The sequence below is a fragment of the Drosophila ananassae genome, chromosome 3R, assembly GCF_017639315.1.
Source record: "Drosophila ananassae strain 14024-0371.13 chromosome 3R, ASM1763931v2, whole genome shotgun sequence".
In the NCBI taxonomy this organism is placed as follows: Eukaryota; Metazoa; Arthropoda; class Insecta; order Diptera; family Drosophilidae; genus Drosophila; species Drosophila ananassae.
In genome coordinates, this window is record NC_057930.1 from 7156443 (window position 1) to 7180760 (window position 24318).

General features: G+C 43.1%; 3 protein-coding genes and 2 non-coding genes across 7 annotated transcripts; 3 read left to right on the plus strand and 2 right to left on the minus strand.

Annotated features, from left to right (window-relative positions):
* Positions 1 to 441: 441 nt before the first annotated feature.
* Positions 442 to 14740, minus strand: LOC6503279 (protein mothers against dpp). Of its 3 annotated transcripts, none has more exons than XM_014903619.3 (4): positions 14561 to 14740; positions 2840 to 3318; positions 2060 to 2744; positions 442 to 1919 (listed from the first exon to the last, which is right to left on the minus strand). In XM_014903619.3, exons 2-4 carry the CDS (start codon positions 3107 to 3109, stop codon positions 1513 to 1515), a joined length of 1362 nt encoding a protein of 453 aa, XP_014759105.1. In that variant the 5' UTR covers positions 3110 to 3318; positions 14561 to 14740; the 3' UTR covers positions 442 to 1512. The 3 variants fall into 3 exon arrangements, with proteins under 3 accessions (XP_014759105.1, XP_044571970.1, XP_001967587.2); XM_044716035.1 differs by having other exon boundaries at positions 14557 to 14740; XM_001967551.4 differs by lacking the exon at positions 14561 to 14740 and adding an exon at positions 7508 to 7914.
* Positions 14741 to 15018: 278 nt separating this feature from the next.
* LOC6503308 (probable tyrosyl-DNA phosphodiesterase) lies at positions 15019 to 17351 on the plus strand. Its single transcript, XM_001967552.4, has 5 exons — positions 15019 to 15318; positions 15371 to 15905; positions 15980 to 16369; positions 16427 to 17024; positions 17087 to 17351. Exons 1-5 carry the CDS (start codon positions 15243 to 15245, stop codon positions 17216 to 17218), a joined length of 1731 nt encoding a protein of 576 aa, XP_001967588.1. The 5' UTR covers positions 15019 to 15242; the 3' UTR covers positions 17219 to 17351.
* Positions 17352 to 17793: 442 nt separating this feature from the next.
* Positions 17794 to 24176, plus strand: LOC6503309 (abhydrolase domain-containing protein 2). The gene is made up of 5 exons (XM_032453334.2): positions 17794 to 18291; positions 21858 to 22027; positions 22086 to 22440; positions 22499 to 22848; positions 23184 to 24176. The coding sequence occupies exons 1-5, from the start codon at positions 18137 to 18139 to the stop codon at positions 23351 to 23353; spliced, it is 1200 nt and encodes a 399-aa protein (XP_032309225.1). The 5' UTR covers positions 17794 to 18136; the 3' UTR covers positions 23354 to 24176.
* On the minus strand, positions 21669 to 21739 carry Trnag-gcc. Its single transcript has one exon. It is a non-coding gene; the product is annotated as a tRNA-Gly (tRNA).
* Positions 23025 to 23106, plus strand: Trnas-aga. Its single transcript has one exon. It is a non-coding gene; the product is annotated as a tRNA-Ser (tRNA).
* Positions 24177 to 24318: the final 142 nt, after the last annotated feature.

The following is a 24318-nucleotide window of genomic DNA, read 5'->3' on the forward strand; positions in this document are numbered from 1 at the left end:
TTGAACTTTTTGAAATTTTGAATCTATTAAAAATGAAACAAACTCCGTTGGAACATTTTTCTGGCTTTCTATTTATTTTTAATCCATATTATTTATTACAGTTTTACGTTTAACATTAAATGGCAAGCAAGGCATGTTTAAGGCAATGTATAGCATATATAGCATATGGCTGCTCAAAATTGTAAACTTCAAGGCAATTAATTTTTGTTTGTTTTTTGTATATCTGGCTTTAATACAGATAATTTATATTGAATAACTTGTTAGTCCTGCAGACACACTTTAAATCGCAAGTTAAATATAGAACAGGCACGTTATTTAGTTTTTAGTAAGGCCGCATGTCGCCTAAGCCTCTAATTTACAGCTAATATACATTCAATATTTAAGTAGTTTTATATATTTGTAAAATTTGCCGTACATCCAAAATCAACTAAAAAACGTAACTCATAAGTCAAAAAGGTTTTTATTTAAAAATTAAGCATTTTCTGTCGTGTTGTGTTTTATTACACATTTGAACTTTAAACAAAATCAAGGAAAATCATAAGACTACAGAAATTCTAGTGTACAAGTATGTTTATAAAAAATTATACAACTACAGCTAAAAAAAGATATTTGCTTTCGCCTTTTACTCTGATTATACATAATTGTTTACTTAAAATACGAAAAGATCATTGTTTGGAAATTTTAATAATTGGTATATATGAATATATTTTTGTGTTTTTTTTTATTGCAAGCGCCTTTAAATTCTCAAGTGGTTTAAACTCAGAAAGGAATAAAAAAAAACTGCTATTTTTGAATCCTTCGAAATTTGAACCAAACAGAGTTAGCGTGGCGCTGCCATTGAACTTAAAATTAGTTAAACCATAGATTTAAATCAACTCGATTGAACATTAAGCTTGTTGATCAGAGGGAAAACGTGAAAAATGAGAGAAATAAAACATAAAAGGGTGTCTAGACAAATCATTTTAAGAAATGTATTGCAATAGGTTTATCATATTCTTATATAAATTTCATTTTGCTTATATACTTTAAGTTGATAGGATTAATTAATGTTTTAGATGTCGGTCTCACTTTATATTTAAAGCAGTTTTGCAATGACACATAATTAGCACTTGAAACAGACTTGAACAACAACGATTTGCCAATGGGCATAGATCATAATTATTATAGCATGTAGATCAGTGTAAGTAGTTCACCACCTTGGTCTCTTGCCGGTTGGTTTCTTAGCTGGTTGTTTTTCGTTATTTCATTTATTGCGTTAGGAATGACATTCGCATAGAAAATCGTTCGATTAACTATAACATATAGGCAAAGGGCGGGTCTTGAGTAGCTCGCGCACATTCGTTAAATCCCACGAGGAAGCGCTTCCTCAGCCTCGATCGTACATGTCGTCTCGAGACTTCTACGTCTTTTACACACTTGCTCTTCATTCATACATACTCATAAGCTACTGGTTTTGTATTGTTTTGTTGGTTGTTTGCCGTGTCCGCTCGTTTAAATCCACCTTATCTTAGCCTAGGATACAGAACTAATTGCATTATGCGGCGATCCCATCTGGGTGAGCACCTTGTCCAGCCACTGGAGCGGCCCGTGGAGATGGATCTCGATCCAGCACGGCGTCGAAGTAACGTCCTGGCGATGGTACTCCGCCCCCCAGCCCTTCACGAATGACATCCTGATGGTGCACATCTTGGTGAGCTCATAGACGGCCTCGAATCCGTTGTTTACCGACTGCGACAGCAATTGAGCGAACTCCTGGTTATTGAAGATCTTCAGGGAGCATCCGGGCGGGATCTTGCACACGGTGCTTGGGTGGAATCCATGGTGGTAGTTGCAGTTCCGCGACTGCACGAAAATGGCGGAGTCCGAGAGGCATTCGGCGTAGACCTCGCCGGTCACATAGTATAAATGAACGCCCTTTCCTGGAAATGAAAAACATTGTTGGTCAATTGGCAAGTTAAATACTGGAGCAAAGTTCCTATCTAACTCCTTATGGTTAAGACTCGATCCAACTTTTATCTATACACTTTTTCTAAACCCATTTGAATTTGAATTCACCCACCTATATGGCGCCGCGTGTTTTCTATGGTGCTGTTTCTGTTCACATTGCTCAGCTGGCCAAGGCAGCAGCGGTCGGAGTTGTTGGACGGATTCGTGAAACCATCCACAATCACGGAGTTGTTAGTGCAATGGAACACCTCGCCCACGCGACAGTTGAGCTCGTAGTAGGCAATCGAGGCCCAAAAGGCTGGCTCCGAGTAGCTGACCTGGGCCACATCGCCCATTTGGGCGTCCATGTGTTGGCCGCCGTCGTTGGGATTGTTGGAATTGCCATCCTCTGAGGGGCTGTAAGCGGGCGGCGGGGTACCCGCTAGGCTGTCATACGGCGAGTTCGGATTGGAGTTCACGGAACTGGGACTGCCCACAGAGGTGTTGCTGTTGCCCAGGCTGTTGAATCCACTGTTTGAGTAGCTCACGTTGTGGGGCATGCTCGGCTCGGCCACATGGTTGAACTGCAGCATCGAGTGGCCGGGCGCGTATTCCGAGTGGCGCGGCACCAGTACCGGCGGCAGGACCGGACTCTCCACGCGCTTGTAGTGGTACGGATTGATGCAGACCTCCTTCTGCTTGGCGCTGAACGGATACTGGCAGAGTTCGAGGGGCTTCAGTTCGTGGTGTGACTGCAAATCGGGCCATCGCCAAACACGGCAGTAGATCACGTGTGGCAGGCCCTTGCGATGTGAAACCTGAAGAGGGGATGAGAGTAACATCATTTAATTAGTATAAGAGTGATCAATTATTGGCAGAGATTTAGTTGAATCCAGTCCGGACTGATTCTCACCTGCAACCTGCCGTCCAGAGACCTGGGAATGGTCACACACTTGGACGGCTGGCCCGGACAGGACAGGGCTCGTTCCAGCTCCTCAATGGCACCCTTGCGCTTCTTCAGCTTCTTCACCAGACTGTCGACCGCCTTTTCCGCCCACTTCTCCTCCTCGTCGCCCTGCTTCCAGCCGAGCAGCTTCTTCACCGCCGGCGATGTGAAGGAGAAGAGAGTGCCCAGGGTGGACATGGCACTGCTGGTGTTGGATTCAACGTCGTCGGTGTCCATTCTGTTGGCGATTGCTGTCAAGTTGTTGCTATTGCAGTTTGTGTTGACGCTGCTACTGCTGCTGCTGCAGATGCTGATGATGTTGTTGTTGTTATTATTGTTGTTTATATGACGACTATTGTTGTTGTTGTTGTTGTGGCTGCTAGCGGTGATGTTGGTCTGGGGTGGAGTTACCCGATAACCGGTATAACTATCTGCGGGCGGATAGTCTGAAAAAGAGCAAGTGAAAAGATATATAAATAATAAATACAAATAAATTCGCGGGCATTCATCATCGGGCTTAGATTGCTTCAGCAACGCCCACAACAAATCATGCCAAATGGGAATGCACTGGGAGAAAAGCTGGGACTCTCTGGTTCTCGGTGAACCATTAGGCCAAACGTAGAAATCCCCTTCCTTCGGGTGCGCCACACCGCCTCTTGGCGAAAGGCCAGCTTTGCGCACAAAACCGGAGTGGGGGAACGAACCTCTCCATGGATCATGACATCGGATGGTGAATGAAGTCGTTGGGAGGTACCTGTCATGAACGGACTCCTCCCCCTTTCAATGTTGGCGGCCAATTGCATGCAAATTGCCTGCAACATTCTCCCATTGAGAATTATTTTCGTTGCTGGCTGCCTTGTCTGATTAATCAGAGGCATTTTCGTTAGAAAAATATTTTTATCTCTACAGTATTGTTATTGCTGATCGTTTATCGGCTACTGACGTAACTAGGAGGGAATTTTTTTGGGCCGGCCAGAGTTCTGCGAAACTTTAGATTTTACATATCAACCTGTGCGAGCTGTGAGTCAAAAAATTAATCAATACCCAAGTCAGACAAATAAATGTACAGCTGATTGGGCTTATTTAGTAGCTAGAAAATAATCGAAATATTTAGACTCGAAAAGTACGAGCGACCGATCTCGGAGACTTTGCAAAAAAAGGCGGGCAAAAAAGATTTTGGATGTGGCTTCACTCTTTTAATGCCAACAAGTGTTGAAGTAGTTTAAATTGTCATAGCCTTCCGGTACCAACAGTAGGAACTATGTGTGTATATTTTAAAAGAAATTATAGCATTAGCTAAAACTTGAAAGACTGTACATGTCTTTGAAACAATATATACTTTTAAGAGTGGGACATTCTAAAGGAGTACCGGGTATCACATTGTCACATTGAAAAGCAACATTATTTTGAAGTTTTAGAAGTGAAGTACTTCTTGCAGAAGCAATGTTTCTGCAACTATGATTCCAATAATAAGTTTTCGGAAAGGTTTCTTAAATATTTCTGCCGGCCGGAAAGGGAGTCATTTATTGCAATAATCTAAGAAGAAAAGAAGGTGGTTTACGTATGCCACATCCTATGAATGGGTTACCCCGACTAAAATTGTATTACGTCTTCGCCCATCTCCTCCGCTTAATTCAACACATTCCCCACAGCCCTCCACTCGACTTGGACGCAGCTGAGCTGATCTGATCTGATCTGGACCGAGCGGCGGGAACTGCATCTCATAATTAGCGCAAATGATAACCAAATGGCTTACAACTTGTCAGCGCCACAAGTGTGGGCCTGGCCGCCCCTTTCCTCCCGAGATACGTCACAGCGCCTAACGGTAAGACAACAATTCAATTTAAATTATGACACTTCAATGTTAACAGCATTTCGCCGGAGCCCTCTCAGGTTGCAAGCGACACTATGCAAGTCTCGTACTGCTCCTCAAGGTGTCAAAATTATTTTAATTAAGTTTAAAAGTGACAAAACCTAATTGAATGAAAATTTGTGGCGGCCATTAGTTGTGCGGTCTAGAGTGGTAAGCCAAATCGAACAAGAAAACCACACAAGGCGAACCACCAACCACCACCCCTTTTCACACCATTTTCGGCGGTGGGGCGCGAGGTGGCATTACCACTAGCCTGCCACTAGCGAGGTGGCAAGTAAATCCAATTCCAAAAGCAATTAAATGCCGGCTATAAATCAACAAGTGCAACACTCGGACACAAGAGCACACCTCTCCTCTGCGCCGTCAGACCCACTGGCGCATATTTCGCGCTAAATTAGTCGCTGCGTGAATTAATTACGATTTTCCCGCTCCAGCCCGGCTCAGGCCTAGAGATTCTGGGCGGGGCCAGAGGCATTATTTTGGCCAATTTTCGGGCATTGACAATTGGCTGTAGTCGCTGATGGCTGTTGTTTAGAGGCGGCGGGTCGGAAAGCCCCATTTTTTTAATTGCCCAAAGTCAACCATAGCCTGAGGCCCAGAAATACTCTACTCAGCCTGAAAAGCGCAGCAACAAAATATTGAAAATAAAGCTTATTTATTAAGTACTTGTTTCGTTCTTTAAATTGGCATCTTAAGAGAAGCATTGTGGTTGGAAAAGTGGCTTAGAACTCAAGATGCAGACAGAATATGACTTTGCAGGCTGTACGAGGGAACTTATCAAGGACTAATCGAGATACTCGGGGAGCTATTTGTCCAGCTGACTGGTGGCAATTGTGGTCTTGGGCATTCGATGATTGTGGGGGTAAGCACACAAATTTTGATGGTGCCCCGGGCTTGTGTCGACAGCATTGACACACCGGTAGGTTGCAGGTGGGTTCCATTGGGCTTGTGTATTTTAGGGGAGGACTCTAGCGTGTGATTCCTGGGAATCGTTCTATTTGCTCGGACTCGACAATAACTCTAATAGATTGCCATGCGACTTAAAGAACTTGCTTGTATTTGAAAAGGGATCGTCAGCCTTACTTTTTAAATAGGTTTCCCGGGAATCGGAATGAATAAATGCAACTCAAAGCAATTCCCCCCGGACAAGAAGCGACTATAAAAATAATTTCTTTAATTTACAATGCGTTTACGATCCATTGTCATAAAGATCTGCAGGCAGGGAACGTTTTCTCAACCAATTAAATATCAATAATCATAGTTCGCAATTACTAGAGCTCAGACCACGTATCCGCCACCCTGCCGTCCTGGCCCCCACCCTGTGGTTTGTGCTTCTGCCCCACCCACAACTGGCAGCCTTCCTATACCCCAAACACTACACTGTTGAAAACTGTGCCCATAGCGTTTAATTCGGCTAATATGGCTTAAACAGTTGGCTATTGTTGTTGGCATGTCATGTTTCCCAGCTTAAAATAAATCGTTATAGTTTGGATATTATTTGTTTTAATTTTAGTCGATCGGGGGTAACTCCTGGATATGCAGTCAAAAGAACTTCCTGCGCTTCCAAGGCTCTTCTGGTTAGCTCCACTTCCAATCAAACACTTTAACTCAATTTTTCTCAAAATCCGATCTAGAAAAATATCAGATAGGTCGGATATAAAACTGGTAGTTCAGGAGCTTCTTGACTCGAGAAGGGATGAGCCACAAATACGGTAATACGGTAACCAAACACTGTCTAAGTCTGTTGGATTTTTTAGTTAAAATCCGACAGCCGAAATCCGAAAATATACAAAGCCTTGAAAGAAATCATTTCCAGTTTCAAGCCTCAAGTAAAAATAGTATTGTTAGATGTACTCGGAATAATATCAGACTCTATGACCCCGTTGTTTCTTGATCAGGATGGCTAGGAAAAGGTAATAAAATCAAATAACAAGAAGATGAGATCATGTCCTCCAGCCCATCTTTTTCTATGCGCTTTTTACGAGCTCAGTTTTAAATTTAAATTAGCTTTTTTTAAGATTCTTTGATATAAGCTTAGAAAGTGAATATTTGATATATATATGCTTAGGAAGCCAATATTTAATAATATTTGAATAAGTAAAATAATACTTTTTTATCTTATTTATTAAAAATAGGCCCTTGAAGCCCCCGAAGTTTTGAGTCCTGAGGACAGTTTTATATTAGTATTTTAAATTATCTTTGTACTTTATCGTATTCATGAATCCCTTTATTGTGAATGATTTTAATGTAAAATTGATGTTTGATTCAAAACATTATTCTTTCAGTGCACCGATAATCAGCGATTCTTCGATCATAACTCAAACGAACGAGCGAAGGACCGAGGACTCGGGGCTCCCATGGCAGGCACGCATTCGCGCATGCGTATCATATAGTTCCAATCAATAATCAATCATAAATGCGCCAGCGACAATAAGGCGTAAATCATGGTGCCCAGGTAAAACTGAAGGTATATGGGAAATGTTGGAAATTCAGAAGCAGTAGCGCTTCTGCTGCGGTGCGGTGGCAGTGGCAGTGGCACTTCCGCTGCCATTGAAAACGGGCGGAGCACCGGGGGGAACTATGTACGTCGGAGGGACTTGGACATGGCTGTTTAAAAATAAACAAACAATGCACACAAAACAGAGATAAAGACCGAACCGAAACGAAACGAAACGAATCGAGCAAGCAGAAAAAGTTTCAATTTGAAGAAAACTCAAATTCGAGCAAGGGAAAGGCAAGGAACTAAGGCAACACAAACGTACACATGTTGAGACTGCAGATATTATTATTTATTTATTTTTATTGCGCACACACACGCTGGCCCCGTGGCGGCACACACTCGCGGCGATGAAACCGATGCACAAATCAAAACCAGCATCAAAATGTCATTTGCATGCAAGTGCGACCCTCCACGACGTCCGATTTGTTCCCGATTCCGATTGGCAGCTCCTGCCGCTTCCCAATTCCGATTCCCAACTCAATTGTTATCTTTCATGTGCCAGACACGGCCCGATATGTGCTTCGGTAATAATAATTTAATTTATTGGTGTTTTCCGAATTGGCTTTTTGTGTTTTGTGTTTTTGCGGGAAATTACGCAAAGTCCCAGGAGAGAGAGGACCGCGAGCGCAAAGCAACTGCACGACGCGAGCGATCACCGACGAATGCCGAACGGGTTGGAAAAAAGAAAACTGAGTCCGCCAAGTGCCAACTGACTGACTGAGTGAGTGAATGAGTGAATGACTGGGTGAGTGACTGACTGACTGCTCGACTGACTAACTGAGGAACTGCGCGCAGCCCAACTGAATTCGCTGTGGTTTTCTGCATCTGTCTGGGGTGAACCAGGGCAGTCGAGCAGGGGAGCCTTCCGGATATCAAGGATATACATCAGAATATATACTGAAATATACATCAAGAACAGGTTGTCCTAAAAATTATTAGTATTATAAAAGATCATAGCTGGTATTTGGCTCGTTAGCTTATACCACGTCTGTTAATAGAACAAAACTTCACTACTTCTTAAGATCATTGGAAGCTGAAGTCCCATCTAGCCCAACGCCTTGCAGTGTTTCTGGAGCTATGGCGCAGCCCTGATCCGAATCAACTGTTGAGTGACGTTTTCTCAGTGCCGCGATTGTGATTGAATGTGCAGGCAGCCAAGTGCACACCACCACCACCACCACCACCGCCTTGCAGTAGTTTGTTTAAAACAAATCAAAAGGCCCTCCCTATCTGCAGCTGAGGCGCCTGCACGTGAACGCGAACGTGTTTGTGTGGCACTGGTACACTGGGAAAAAATGTTATCACTAAACTCCGCCCCAAGATAGGGTCTATAACATACGATGGAGTCTTTTTTTCATGAACAGGTGGGAGGCTAAGGTGGAAGGTTCACAATAAAATGGCACTTCAGGTGCCAGCGACCAACGACCCCTTAGTTTTCTCAGTGCATCAGGGTGGCGTCAGCCCACAATCATGCCGTAAACACCCACCGCAGCCACAGCAAGTGAACGGGTATCGGGGGCCGGTGTCGGTGCGTTGGATCGAGGGACTAGGAATCCGATTCGGCATTCATCGGAGCCCTGTTTGGGCAGGGTGTGTGCGTGAGAGCGATACGAAAATATCCGAGAACTAGACGAATTTAGCCCCGCGAGTGTGCTGCCAACAATTCGCCAAGGAGGGGGGCGCAAACAGCTGACGGGCTGTTACGGGCGGAGAATGGCAAGGAAGTTGCCTAACCGACCAGGGAACTAGTCCGTCACTGATTTCGGGGCAAAGAAATAGTTTGGAAAATTTGAAGAGGTCTGAATCAGTCACCATCCGGCAACTTGAACTAGTCCAAATATTTGTTCTCTGTATGGGATATGAGGCTAGGTTCCAGTGCACACTTATGGCCAGTGGCTCCTCCCACTCCTCACGCTTTATTGCGTGTTTAACACCACTAAACACGACTTTATGGCCGGCATGGGCAGCATTACACACTCGTCGTTAAAATCGAAAATAGTCATGAAAGCGCACCCTCGAAAACAGAAGCGAAAACCGAAAAGCAACAAACCCGCCAGCCAATACGCCATAATTATGTAGTCCGCCAGAAACAATAAAAATTTATGCACGCAAATTGCTCCTGGGCCCCCACCGCATTTCCCTCCTGCACGTGCCAAAGTGCAAACGTCAACCTGGAATGGAAACGGAAGCACTGCAGGCGCAGGCGAAATCCTTTTTTAAGTAAATTAACTCAATTCTAATTGCAAATAATTGCTGCGATAATTGCCGAGCGCCACGCTGGCTTTGTCATGTGAGTAATTGAGCTGTCAACACGGAGGGGACACTCGCGTTGCCAGGAAAAATGTGAAAGGGAATGTGGCGACGACCATTACAGAGGGAAAATGTAGCCACGGTTTTCATTTCACGGTAACATTTTCTTGAATCTGCATTCGATATGATACGGCAGAGGATAATGGAACTTTGTGCAAAATTACAAACAGGTGGTATTAGGGTGACATCTCCGTCGCTAAAAAGGACTTGAGGACTCACACCACCCTAGTCGATACGTAGTCGTGACTACTCTGCAAAATTCTAACCCAATAAAGGACTTAATTCAGATGTATGTGGTCATCATCGGGGTCAAAAACTCCGGTTCTACTCTACGTAGTCGCTCGACTTCAAGGCTTTCGATCTTGGCCATTTATGACACCATATCCTATAACTGCCATTTCTTTAGCGTATGAAAGCCTGGAATATTTGGGCTCCCCCGGATCTAGATTGTTTATATTTAAATGGAAGAATGACTTGACATAAAAGCACTCTCAGGGGGAGAGAACAAACTTCTAGCTCATAAAAGTAGACAAATTTTTAATGGCAACTCGACAACCAATTAAAGCTGCTACAAAGTAGTCGCTAAACTTGTGACAGAACTGAGCCGCCAAAACAGGCAGTCCTTAAGTTTGTTGTAATTGTGGCGAGTGCGCTGCTCATGTCGTCCCACCGCCACTGCCGACGCCTGAACATGCAACAATTGTTGCGTGATCAACCGCCAATCAATGCCAATGGCTGCTGGACCACAAAAGCAGCAGCAAACAGGGCCAACATTTCAGGGAAAGTAAAAAGTCCTGCGACGAATTTGAAAGAATACATAAAATAATTTTAAATTTTATTTTAAATATCATAGACTTTTCCTAAAGAATTCGGCACAATCCGGTAATTTTATTCTCTCGATAATGTATTTTGTAGCACCACTACATTTATGACCTCATCTGTATTCGGGAGCTGCACCGGGCAACAGAGCGGAGTGGTGCATGCATCAGAGCAGAGCAGAAGCTATTGCAACCAAGAACCGGCAGCAAGTTCGTCATCATCGTCGGCATCCACGATTCGTTCGGTTCGCTTAAATAGCCATAAATATGTGGAGTATGCGCCACAGCTCCCGAGACGGGCCCTTCCACGTCCCTAGGCCTTCTTAGCCCCATCCTTGCTCCTCTTGGCCCGACCGCCTTCCGACCGCCTGCGTCCTGCGGGCTAAACGTGCTGCCGCTGTGTGGCGCCTAATGCGTGCGCCAAAACAAAACGTAAAAGAATTCTTAGAAAAGCGTCGCCGCGCGAGCGAGCTTAGTGCCACAGAAGGGGGAGTTGGGGCCAGGAAGGTCCACAATCGAGTGGATTAAATGGCACAAACATGGCTAATTACATGTATTTAACACGCACACACCCGACGCACAAGCCGGCAGTGCGACACAGTCCCTGACAAGTACCACAATTATGGTCAAAAGCTGAGCGCTCGTCACCAGAGACCGACCAAAAAAGAGCCAGAGAGCGCAAGAGGTTCAGGCGAAGAGCCGCAAAGGATTGATGCTAACCTCTTCGATTTCCTGGAACTACTGGCCCATCGATGTATATCTGAACCATTAAAAAGGGAGCGGTCTTGGGGCTCCCACTCCGCGGCAAACTCCGCGTTGTCAATGCGCAAATTTATTAGATTTTAAATGCAATAATTATTTGCATTATATGGACAGTGAAGCGCCAATCGGGAACACCGCCGGAATGCACAAGCAGCCCTCTGGCCTCCTCACTGTGTGTGGCTAGGAGGAACGGTGCTTAGTATTCCAGTGGCCGCCCGGCGATCGCCAGTAGCTGCCAAACTGTAGACTCTAGTTACGGCTAATTTCATTCAAGACGAGCCCGATTTGCGTGGGTGTTGTCTCGCTGCCTGTTGCATGACCTCCGCCTCGCTCCAGCCGCCCCTCGCTCCAGCCACCAACCCTGACAGCTCAGCGACAGAGATTTATGCGCTGTAATTTCCCACTTTATTACAGTTTAGAGTTGCGTTTTCGTAGTTTCGGCGCAGTTTGTCTCTTTTAGCTGCCATTTGCTTCAATTTTGCGCACTCAAAGTGGCACTTTTACGGGCCCGGGCGAATCGGGCGGGCGGATCCATATTTCTTACCCAGTCTCCAAAGGGTTAGGCTTGGAACGAGTTCTTCCCTGCAACAAGGCATTGCCTGAGAAACTTGTCTATTTGTTGCTAGCTATCCCTGAGGACCTTCCAGTGCAAATATAGAGGGTGTATTTTGGGTCGACTCTCCGCTCGAGGAAGGAAAACTAAAACACTTTGATCTTTGATTTGAAACCCAATGTCTTGGGTTTCGGAGCAAAAGCCAATCCGCTGATAGGGATCTGCTCCGGCACTTCTTAATAAAGTCGTTGCCGGCATTATGACAATAAACGGGTAATCCCATTGCGCCACGGTCTAAAAATAGGTTCAGATTCGTGTTGACAATTTTTCGTTTTTTGTTTGGCTGCGTTTGTCGTTTTATTGCCATTGCGCGAACGGATTATCGCGGAGAGGAGATCAATAGCAGGTCGGCCAGAGGGAAGCGGGCGGACGGGGACGAACTATATGGATATCAAGAAATGGCAAGAGGGCCCGGGCCCGCCCACTGATACTGGGGGAATACTGACAAAATAAAAGCGTAAATCACGCTCTAAAATGAGGTGCCAGAGATAAGCCGTTTTAAAAATGAATTCTCAAACAATTATTCAACTGAATTGGATATCTTTCAGTTTTTCAGTTTCAGTCTGGTCGTCTTGCCCCTTTTGGCAATAATTTTGTTGTTAGACGTTTACACAGAAATTTCCATGTTGCTTGTTGCACAAACTGCGCATAAATCCAATTAATAACATAATTATTCGGCGGGCCGGCGCGGCAGTCGGCGAAGCAAACCATTTGAAGCTCATTTCATTTTAAGAGGCCGCCGTTGGATTTGCAAGTTTTCGCGGTGCGTAGGCCGAGCCAGTTCAGTTACTTGCCACACGGTGCCGCTCCCGCTCCCGCCGCCAGCCACCATCCACCATCCACCAGCATATGCAAATTGCTCATATGCTTCTCGATTTGTTTACTGCGCTTTTCTTGGTTTATGCCTAAATTGAAATATTGACTTTGCGCACTTCATTTTCGGGTTGAGACTTGGAGTTGGCAATCAGTTAGTTGGGCGGAGAGTGGTACTGGGGGGCAGGAGGCAGTTGAGGGCGAGTGCTTAGCTAAACAATGTGCAACATAAATTAGAACAGCAGTTAAAATTACAAGCCAACGTGTGGGTGCGGAAGTGGATTGAAACACTCGATCGGGGGCGTAGCTTAGGACTAACCATGGTACTATTCGGACTTCTTGGGGCATTTCCCAAAATGATTTATGGTCTTGCCTTGGGAATAGCTCTCTGGGACTTCTCAGATTCTCAGTTGTTCTTTGGCGGGCCCTACTGTACTGAATCAGCGAAGCAAACCGCAGAGATGGGGAGAAAAACGAAAACAAACAGAACCCAGATCGGAACCACTAGAAAAATCAAACCCACCCACCCACACGTCGGGCGGCTGGCCAAGTGGAATCGAGTGCACACATTGCAATCTTCCATTCCTGTGCAGCACGCTTCAGTTGCCGTCGACAATGGAGGACTGCGTTTCTGTTCGAAACTGCACGTCAAAGTGCTCTCTACCTTGGCTTAACCCTTGCAGAAGTTTAATTTAAAGACAAAACTCGGCACTTGGTGGGTGTTTAAATGAATTGATGCCTGTTTACGTTTTGACACAAAAACTTCTACACCTGTACTTTTGAAAAATGAAAAAAATCAGTCCTCTGAATCAGACACAAAAAGAGGGTCCTGAAAGGTTAAAAGTATGCAGAAAAAATGAAAATCTAGTCTGTTTCTGGAATGTCTCGCTTGCTTTTTCGAATTTTAATGGAAATTAGTTTTTAAGTCCCAGCACTGCTGGCCCTGCTCTCCGGGAGTGCAGTAGCAATTGCACACGGCCCCGCCGATTTTCATCCGCTACTGCTTGCTCTCCGCCGCCGCGCTGATAACAGAGCGCAGAGTAGCGAGTGTACTCTAGATAAGCACGCGAATAAACACACAATTCGAGGCCGGTGGTGTGCGTAGGGCGAACAGTTAAACAAAAGCGTATACAACTCACAGCCCGAATAATTGCCTCGAATCCCGGAAAGTCCCTATACAACTAGGTCTTCGAATCCTTGGACGACAGAAACAGTCGGAATCTCTGCGAAATCAACCCTTTCGATTGCCATCTCCGACGGTGGTCGCCGATAAGATTCGCCAGTGCTGTTGTTATTTACTGTTTGTAGCGGTGGGCGGGTGGAAAGCCTGGCGGGCAGGGAAGAAGCGTCACACACCGAGGCCCCAATTATCAATAAAGCCCCAGCGATGCGCGTAGGCGAGACGCTGAGTCATAAAGGTGGGAAAGAGCCCACAGATTCCCCCAATTTGATTAATCACCGTGGAGGGCAGCCTATTTGAATTGTTTTGGTTTCGTGCCTTGTGTTTTGGGCGAAGGGCAGTGCACTTGAAGTGGAAGTCCGCACCTGTCCGCAGGCAGGCAGCGGCGCCTGGCGGGTATTTTGGGTTGGAGGGAATTCGAGTATTTTCAAAACACAATAAAAATTTGACTTTATGTGTGTATTTATAAGCGATGGCACTTTTCTGCTTTCGCCTCCTTGCCTTCGCCCAATTATTGGCGCGCCGCGCACACACTTATACATACACAGCACGCACACCCGCGCAGGCACACATATTGCAGCATAGATCCGAGGCTGAGAATAAAACTGTAATTCGTCCCTGCCGAGAGAAACCAAACTATATACTTCTGCCCCACCACACAAATAAAACAACAACGGCGCGGTCGCAGCCGAGAAGAAGAGGAGCAGCGTAGCACACATACACAACGAAACTTTTTTCTCTCCTCTTTCACCCAACGTAGTTGCTTGAGATCGTTTTCCCCTCAGCGAAAATCGCTAAATCGATGTGCAACCTACTTACGCGTAATGGTGAACACTCGCCGCTGTTTTATTTGCTCATTTTGTTGCACCTGGGCACCTCGAAATTGTGTAAATTGTTTTTCAAAATTGTTTATCACGAAATGCACACACAGCTAGAGGTGGCGAAACAACGATACACGCATCGATTGCATCGATAAGACACTGCTTCGAGGCGCCCTCTGTGGAGCAGCATTAAAACCTTCCCCGATAAATCTCTGGCAACGCTAACGCTCTAAAACCATCGATGAAAACTTTATTTTTGTTATAAATTTTGAAAAATCAGATGTAAAATATTTGTTTTTATTTTTAAAAATAACGCGAAATTTTATTAATTGTGCACTAAGCGCCTTTTATATAGGTTTTTGTCTATATTATAAAACCTATATTTTCGTGGCAATACATGAACGTAAAAAGTCTAAAAAATAGTATTAAGTTCCTCTAAGAGCTAAAACATTTTTCGGTTCTTTACTATGAGTAAAATTTAAATAATTTGAATAACATTCATTTAAATGAGCCTTCAATTTAAGAATGTATGATTCTTGACAATTTTACGGGCTTCTTGCTATCGGCGTAATGCCACCTCCAGCTGAGCGCGCTTTGTTTTTGTCGTAGCATTTGCAAAATTTTTTTTGTTTTCCGAAATTTCCTTGTTTTCGAATTGCATTTAAGAATCATTTAAAAAGATGAAGGAGTGCCCATACGGCGACAAGTGCTACAGAAAGAATCCAATCCATTTTGGAGAGTTTTCGCACGAGCATTGTAAGTAAAAGAAAATAGATAGAAAAAATAAACTTACCATTTTTTTCTTAAGTGGATACGATTTATAAAAGCGGGAATGGAGCAGGGCACTATGATATCCCCACAAAATACTCCAGCGAGCTAATTCAGACACAGCTAAAGCTCCTGGAGAAACTATTCCCCAAGGAGGGAGCCACCAAGGAGAAGGAATCCAATCGTTCAGAGACAAAGCCGCAGGCAACTTCTGGCGCATCCTTCAGTGGCGCAACTTCCAGTTCCTGCAGCTCGTCAACCACAAGTTCATTTAGTGCATCAACCCAAGACAGCTCTCGTTTGGCCAAAAAACAAAAGTTAGCCAAAAACATCAAGGATTACATACCTGTGGTGGTAGAAAAAGGAGGAATGGCCAAAAAACTGGAGCGGGCTGCTCCTTACAACCTCTTCCTTACTGCTATCACCGACTCGAAGCCCACTCACTCAGAACCTTTGAGCGTAACGCTGCAGGAAATCCTCGATGAAAGTCTCGGCGAGATCGAGAGCACTGTGCAGATTAACTTTATGGTGGACATTGGCTGGCTTCTGGGACATTACTACTTTGCGGGGATACTGTAAGATCTTTGTTTGTGTTTAATGTATAAAAGTATAAAACGTTTTTATACTAATGTCCATTTTATACTAACAGTGATAAGCCCCTTCTAGTGCTCTACGGTGACGAATCCCCTGAGCTCCTAAGCATCGGCAAGTTTAAGCCGCAAGTTACGGCCATAGGTGTCAAAATGCCCACGCCCTTTGCCACCTCCCACACAAAAATGATGCTGCTGGCTTATAACGATGGTTCCATGCGGGTGGTCATTTCTACGGCGAATCTGTACGAGGACGATTGGCACAATCGCACTCAGGGTGTGTGGATCAGCCCGAAACTGCCAGAGTTGCATGAGGACGCGGATACAGGAGCGGGCGAGAGCCAGACCGGCTTCAAGCAGGACCTGATGCTGTACCTGGTGGAGTACAAAATAAGCCAACTTCAGCCTTGGATTGCGCGTATTAGAAAGAGTGACTTTAGTGCCATCAAGTGAGCCATTAACTGCCAGAGTTCCTCAGATTTTCAATTCATATTTCACTTCCACAGTGTCTTCTTTTTGGGTTCCGTACCTGGTGGTCACCGTGAGAGCACCGTACGAGGGCATCCTTGGGGTCACGCCCGCTTGGGAGCACTTCTGGCCAAGCATGCTACTCCCATCAACGATCGCATACCCGTCGTTTGCCAAAGTTCCAGTATCGGAAGCTTGGGAGCTAACGTACAAGCCTGGATCCAACAGGACTTTGTTAACAGCCTCAAAAAGGACTCCACGCCTTTGGGAAAACTGCGTCAGATGCCGACCTTTAAGATGATTTATCCCAGTTTTGGAAACGTTTCGGGGAGTCACGACGGAATGCTGGGGGGTGGCTGTCTGCCGTACGGAAAAAACACCAATGATAAACAGCCGTGGCTGAAGGACCACCTTCATCAGTGGAAGTCCAACGATCGCTATCGTTCACGAGCGATGCCGCATATAAAAACATATACCCGCTACAATCTGGAGGATCAGTCAGTGTACTGGTTTGTTTTGACATCAGCAAACCTCTCAAAGGCAGCCTGGGGCTGCTTCAACAAAAACTCGAACGTTCAGCCATGTTTGAGAATTGCCAACTACGAGGCTGGTGTCCTTTTCCTGCCCAGATTTGTGGTGAGCTCGTTCATTTCGTGAGATTCTCTAAATAGCTTTACTCTAAGTGTTATATTTTTCAGACGGGAGAGGATACTTTTCCACTGGGAAATAATAGAGATGGCGTGCCAGCTTTTCCGCTGCCCTACGATGTCCCTTTGACCCCATACGCTCCCGATGATAAACCTTTTCTTATGGATTACCTTCAGGGTTGAGTTTCTTTGAATTCGACTGCATTACATCATTTTGAAATATTTGTGTTTTTTAGTTTAAGTTTATTTATTTTCCATATATGTTCTTCTTTTAATATAAAAATATGGCGGAATTCCAAAATAGCCGAAAAATAGACTAGACTCGGCAAAAAAATAATTTTATTAGGAACGTAAAGTACATCTTTATTGATTCCCACAATGACACATTTCGATTCTGGGAACCCTGTTAGTCCCTTAAAAATTAGAAAAAAATATTATGATACCACAAATACAAATTTACTTATCAAAGAGGGTTTAAGTAAAAAATACTTAAACTTTTCTAAATTTGAGTAATTGGAAGGGTATAAAGCTTCGTCTAAGCCCAAAAGAGAATTCGATTAAAAAACATCGCCATATCGATAAACACAATATATGCTTCTTTCATCCCTGACCAACAGCAACCATATTGATATTTGGAACATGTTGCATAGCGCAGTTTCATCGGACCTCTCGTTCTGGCCCATTTACAGGAATACACGCAACATGTCGCAACGAACGAGAATCAAAGAGATTTGTGTCCCGCTCGCACGCAACATTCCGCACCTAACCTTGCTCGACAGCAAACGAGTGTATATGAAAAATGTACAAATCGCATCTTCTGAGACGCGCGTGCAACTCGTCGGCTGGCAAAACCTTATAAAAATATAAGGAAAATATTGTGTTTTCGATATTTCATACAAAGAATATAGATATATTGAGTTTTGATATATTTTCCACAACCCTACATTCCAAGCCACACCAAGCAGGCTGAATTTTCGAGACATTTTCCGTTCAAATCCCAAATCCGGTTCGCGTGAAAAGTTCACATATTCGCACATAGCCGCACCATAGGATTGGGTTCTTGGCGGTCGGGAGTGTCACAGCTCCGGAGGCAGTTGAACCATGTCCCCCGCCTTCTTGACGCTCATCGCCGTCTTCGTGTGCATACTGTTCCGGATATTGAATGTCCACAGCCAGCCGCTGAAGCCGAGTGTTTGGTGCTTGGACCCCCAATTCCTCGACTGCCTCTACAAAATCGCACCCGTACTGAGGGAGCCGTAAGTAACGCCCATTGTCAGATGGATCCACTCATATTAGGGCTTATTTACGTTTTTTTTCCATATATGTATTTTTTGTGGCACACCCTCCCACACAGGCGCACTGGAACTAGGCGAAATCTATGTCAGGCATATACAGATGTGCCCGCAATAACAGCACACCATCAATTACAGTCTTTACAGCAGAGGCCATTAAAAAAAGTACTTATATTGGGAAGAAATGAGAAAATATTTTGCCTGATTTTCTGAGAGAAAGAAGTTATGTAAACCTCCATGTCCCTTTATGGGAATATTTATTCTTTTTATTAGCACCCCTTTCAAAAACGGTCATTTAGCTTAATTAAATTAATAAATAATAGTTCCCTAGAGCTACTTTGGCCCCCCTCTCTGTATGATCAACTCCTCGCATGGGTATGGGTATTAACTGCAGTGGTGCCAATTTGTCCTTTTTCCGGACAGATCTGGCCTGTTTTTAACGCTTCATCCAGAAAAAAATGAAAATGCGGATGGCATACCTGAAATCTGTCGTTTTTTTTAGATTTTTCAACCGGAAATCTGTTCTTTTTTTTAAATCTAATATTTCTTCCAAAAAAGACTCAATTATGCCTATTTTAAATATATTTTAAATAAATTATGATATTAAAAGCAAAATAATTGAACAATATTCACCTAATAAATTGGGAAAATATTAAAAATACTTTAAAATTTTGGTCAGAACCTCTATGCGGACCTGGCGAATTTTGCTCTCATCCTGCTTTTACTGCCATGGTCAAATGGTGAGGTAGCGAGAGTTTTTAGCCAAGTAAACTTGGTGAAAACCAAAATTAGGAACCGTTTAGAGGTAGATAGATTAAATGACATTTTGGCAATCAGGTCATAATTATAACTTGCCTTAAAAATATCTCCAATTAATTGGCTCCAATGCTACTTATGAGGACAGCAACAATGACGAAAGAAAAATAATCAAAGATGCCTTATCATAATAATAAAAAATAAAATTACTGTAAACAAACTTTTTTTTCCTATTTTTTTTTCTCAATATGTCTGTTTTTTCGAAAAAATATTGGCATCACTGATTAACTGTGCCATTGATATTACAGCCGAGGTAAAATATTAGTTGACTAGGCAGCATAATTGCCAATGTTATTAGACAGATATGTAATTACTTCTAATTACCGCAAATGGGTAATTTACTATTATTTTGAAGTAATTATTATTTAATTCTGTCAAATTCCCAGCTGCTAAACAATAAATCATTAATGACAATGGTGTAAATTCTTTTCCGACCAATATTAAACTCTACTTGATAAGCGTGCGGAGCAGTGAAATGCATTTGTGATTAAGTCAGTCCAGTGTTATTTTATAAGTTTTATTTCGCTATCAGCTTTCGATCAGTTCTCACATCAAACTTAGCAGTGACACATGCCTCTACGATGCAGACTTGTTGCTTTATGAGGCCTCCATTATCGGCGAAACAATAAAACCCTTAACCGCAGGGTGGGGTTTCTTCCTGTCACAGGTTAAAAATATTCTAAGGTTATCGGAAAAAAAATATTTAATTAAAAATACATAGTCACACATGTGATTTCAGGTTATCGGAGATATGAACCTAGAAGAAAAATATTTATTTAATTGAATTATTGCAAATATGGAATATTTCATAGTTTATTCAAAATATTTGTCACTTTTCGCGTCTGCCGATATTTTTTTCCTTGGCTGTGGCCTGGAAAATTTCCGCCTTTGCCTTTCTTTTGCGCAAAATCTGTGAAAGCTTTTGGCAATTTTCTGTTTTTTTTGTCCATCCACATAAGTAAATGGAATTCAGATTAATCTTTTAAACTTTTCATTTTATTTTTCTGTGTGTCTGGCAGAAGGTGCGATAAGGAGTAATAACAAGAAAATACTGAGCAAAGTCCAGCTCATTATTACGCAGTTCTTGAAAATAAAGACAGCAACGGACGCCTAGCAACCACAATGTTAGCCAAAACTGGACCGATAATACATTTATGGACATATATAATCGCGAGGGAGTCTTAGAATAAAAACATATACAGTTCGGTGCAGTATAGACTTGTCGGGTGATAATGAAAAAGAAATGCCGGCGATACCTGAGAATATTTTGGTTTGGCGCTGTGCCCACTCGGCTGCCGCTTTGTTTGACAACAAAGATTTCGTAAGAGCTTGGGCTCGGCTGGGGAGATAGTTTCCATCCCCTCTCTCTAGGTGACTAGTTTAGATCCCAAAACCGGTTATCCGACCGACGAGCTAAGGTAAAAGTTCTTCTGAGGTCTTGGCGCACCTATTTTTGGCATTGATCACGCTCCAGTGCCGTGATCAGATGAAGTCAACCCCAATGAAGTTAACAATGTAATTGCATTGTTGACCACAGAAAGTTACATGTTCTGTTATTGTAAAGTTTTCAGAAACGATCATCTCTTGTCTTATGCATCGGAAACATTATACAAACTAGAAATTCGCACATTGTAAAGGCCGTGCAACCAGTGGTTTCTAGTTTCCTAGCCACCACTGTTCGCAGATGATTACTGCAAGGGGTGCGACATTGAAAGTGCTAGGATGAGTCATACACTCTGTTGTTCACAATATTCGTATTGTCAGTTCAAAAATTCCATATGTATGTAGAAGGTAAAAATCGCAGCTGTTTATCGTCTGTGAAGGAGTGGAATGGAATTCACCTTAACGACTTGAAAGTCTTTCACAAATCAATATTACACTTTTTAAGGGCGCATATTGATTGATGTTTGGGAATTCATGTTGGACCCCCATTAAATATGCATCAACCAAAAGCTGTGCCAGTTCCCAAGGGAGCTAGACCCTTTCTCCGTGTCCTTCATTTATATTTTGATTGGTCATAATTGAATGGCTACGTTACTGAGCTCTCGCAGCTGAATACACAAATTTGTGGCACGTTTTTGCACGGCTGGCATGGAAAAAATGGCATTTAAATCGTTTTTATTGGTTTTATTATACATATATAATATTTTGCAGAGGATGTGCAGGGTTCTCGTACTTTTTTTTTTTTTAACTAATTACATATACATACATACTGTCTACTTCTAAAAGCGATCATAATTTTCCTCTATGCGTCTTCCCCACGTAAATCAAGACTTGTATTGTTGCGTGCTCAATTAGGTTCAATTGGCTCTAATGCCGTTCCCTTGTCTGGGTATTAGCTTATATAATATATAGCTTGATTTTGTAAGTCACCCATTGAGAACCAAAATCCAAATTGAATTTGGTCAATTTTGGCAGATTGCCGGCTAACGAACTGCACTGGAAGTATTTTTACTTCAGCTGCTTTATTTCAAAGAGCACAATGTCAAGGCTAAAAAAAAAAAATAAATAAAAAAAAGTGAGTTTGCATCGGCCGGGAATCGAACCCGGGCCGCCCGCGTGGCAGGCGAGCATTCTACCACTGAACCACCGATGCTTGTGTTTGAGTTGCGGCAAAGTGAATACTTAATTGATAAGTTCTTCCAACTATCACCAGTGAAGTTTTCTCAGATCTCATAAATATTAACATTTTTATTTTTATTTTTATTTTTTAGATATATTCCACCACGGCTTTGGGGGTTCAGTGGTCATGTCCAGACCGTTTTGCACAGCATTGTGGGCCGAGTACGCTGTCCTTGGCCTTTGGGCGAGCGGGTGTATCTATCCCTGCAGGATGGCTCCACTTTAACCTACGACTTGTACCAGCCACTCAACGAACATGAACGTAAGTCCTGAGCACTGAACTCCACGAAGGTATTAACTGAGTTTCCCTCTGCATTTAGATGACATCACGGTGGCCATTTGTCCGGGCATTGCGAATAGTTCGGAATCGGTTTATATTCGTACGTTTGTCCATTTGGCCCAATGCAATGGCTACCGTTGTGCGGTGTTGAACCACATTGGGGCACTGCGCAGTGTCCAGGTGACATCGACGCGAATTTTCACGTACGGACACACAGAGGACTTCGCTGCTATGGTGGAGCACTTGCATCAGAAGTACCAGCAAAGTCGGATTGTGGCCGTAGGTTTCAGTCTGGGCGGAAATCTGGTGACCAAGTACATGGGCGAAAACCAGAAGACAAAACCCAACAACGTCATCGGAGGGATATCCATTTGCCAGGGCTACAATGCCGTCGAGTGAGTTGTGGTTTTAGTTTTCATTAAACGACTATATTCTATATATTTTCTATTTTAGGGGCACCAAGTGGCTACTGAATTGGCAAAACTTCAGACGCTTCTATTTGTACATTATGACGGAGAATGTGAAGAGCATAATTTTGAGACACCGCCATGTCCTGCTCTCTGACGAAGTCAAGGCCCGCCACAATCTCAATGAGCGGGAAATCATTGCCGCTGCAACTTTGCCGGAATTGGACGAGGCTTATACGAGGCGTGTCTATAACTTCCCATCCACTCAGGAGCTGTACAAATGGAGCTCTTCATATTTTTACTTGGAGACCATCCAAAAGCCTATGATTTTCATTAATGCCAAGGACGATCCCTTGATTCCGGAGGATTTGCTAAATCCCATCAAGGAATATGCAAGTTAGTAGAAACCATTATCATTTAAATTTTTTCCTTGCCTTGGTAATTTTATTTACCGCGTAATCTTGAAACCGCTGGAATGTCAGTGTTGTAAAGCGGCGACTTGAGCAACGCGCAGAAGCTTTCCCTGCTTTCCAATCGGCATTAGTCGGCACATTGACGAAGCACGTTAACAAGCAGTCGTGGCCGAGCGGTTAAGGCGTCTGACTAGAAATCAGATTCCCTCTGGGAGCGTAGGTTCGAATCCTACCGACTGCGAATTGTGGATTTCTTTTTTTCGTATTTTTTTTTGTATATTATATAGTGGTATTAAACATTTATTTTTTTTTTCCCAGGTACTCGAAAGAATGCGGCATATGTTGAGGTTGCCCACGGCGGCCACCTGGGCTTTTATGAAGGCGGTTTCGTTTATCCAAATCCGGTGACCTGGCTCGATCGTACTCTTGTAGCCATGGTGGGATCGTTGGTCATGATGCACACCGATGTTGGCAAGGTGGCCAATTGAGTAACTAGTTTCTCCATGCGCACACTCTAACTACACGACTCTATTAAATGAATTTGTGTCAAAATTGGTTGTCGCTGCCGGAAATGAATCTTTTAGGAACAACCCATACATATAATTATAGCATATAATATTGATGTAAGCAAGTAAAAATTGCCAGCCGCAGACGCAAAAATAACACAAAATTGATGTACACTTTTTGAAGTGCATTTAAAACAGAGAATTCGCAGTTTTTGCTACGCCGTTTTGAGCTCGTTTTGGACAATAGTTTTTTAAGCTTATTGCAAATTTTGGAGCAGCCAAACATTCACGATGTATCAGTTTTACTGTACCTTAGTTAGTTCATGCAAAAACATGTAACCATGTACTTATGTATAAGCAAATTCCTATTTATTAGCATTTTCATTTGTGATCTAACATGTTTTTATTATGTATGTATATTTTTATACGAAAATCGTACACAAGGCACCAGACACACAATTTGATGTACAACAGTAATTATAAATTATAAGTAACAGGTCGCACCATACCATAAATAATTAATAGAAACAAAAATGCCTTATTGTAGACTTCGTTTTGTAAGCGTTTAAATGCATGATTTAAATTATTTATTTTGTACAACGATGCATTTCACGGAAATCAAAGAATAACCAAAAGGAATTTCGCCCAACGATGGCTAGGATTTTTTGTACGTTTTCTGATCTTTACCATGTTGTTAGTCAAATAGAAGGCGATTTGTTTACCCATATATTAGAAATATACTGAAATATTTGTAAATGTATTTATAAATTGAATAAAGAACAGTTAAATGAAAGTTTCTCTTAAATTTCCAAATGTATTCTTTGGTTAAAAAAAAACTACTGCAATTTCTATAAAAAGAGGGTTATACAATTTGTCAAGATCTGGCGGCCTCGTTTTTCCTCTACATTTTGATGTCGAGAAAAATGCTTTCGGGAATAAGACCTCGT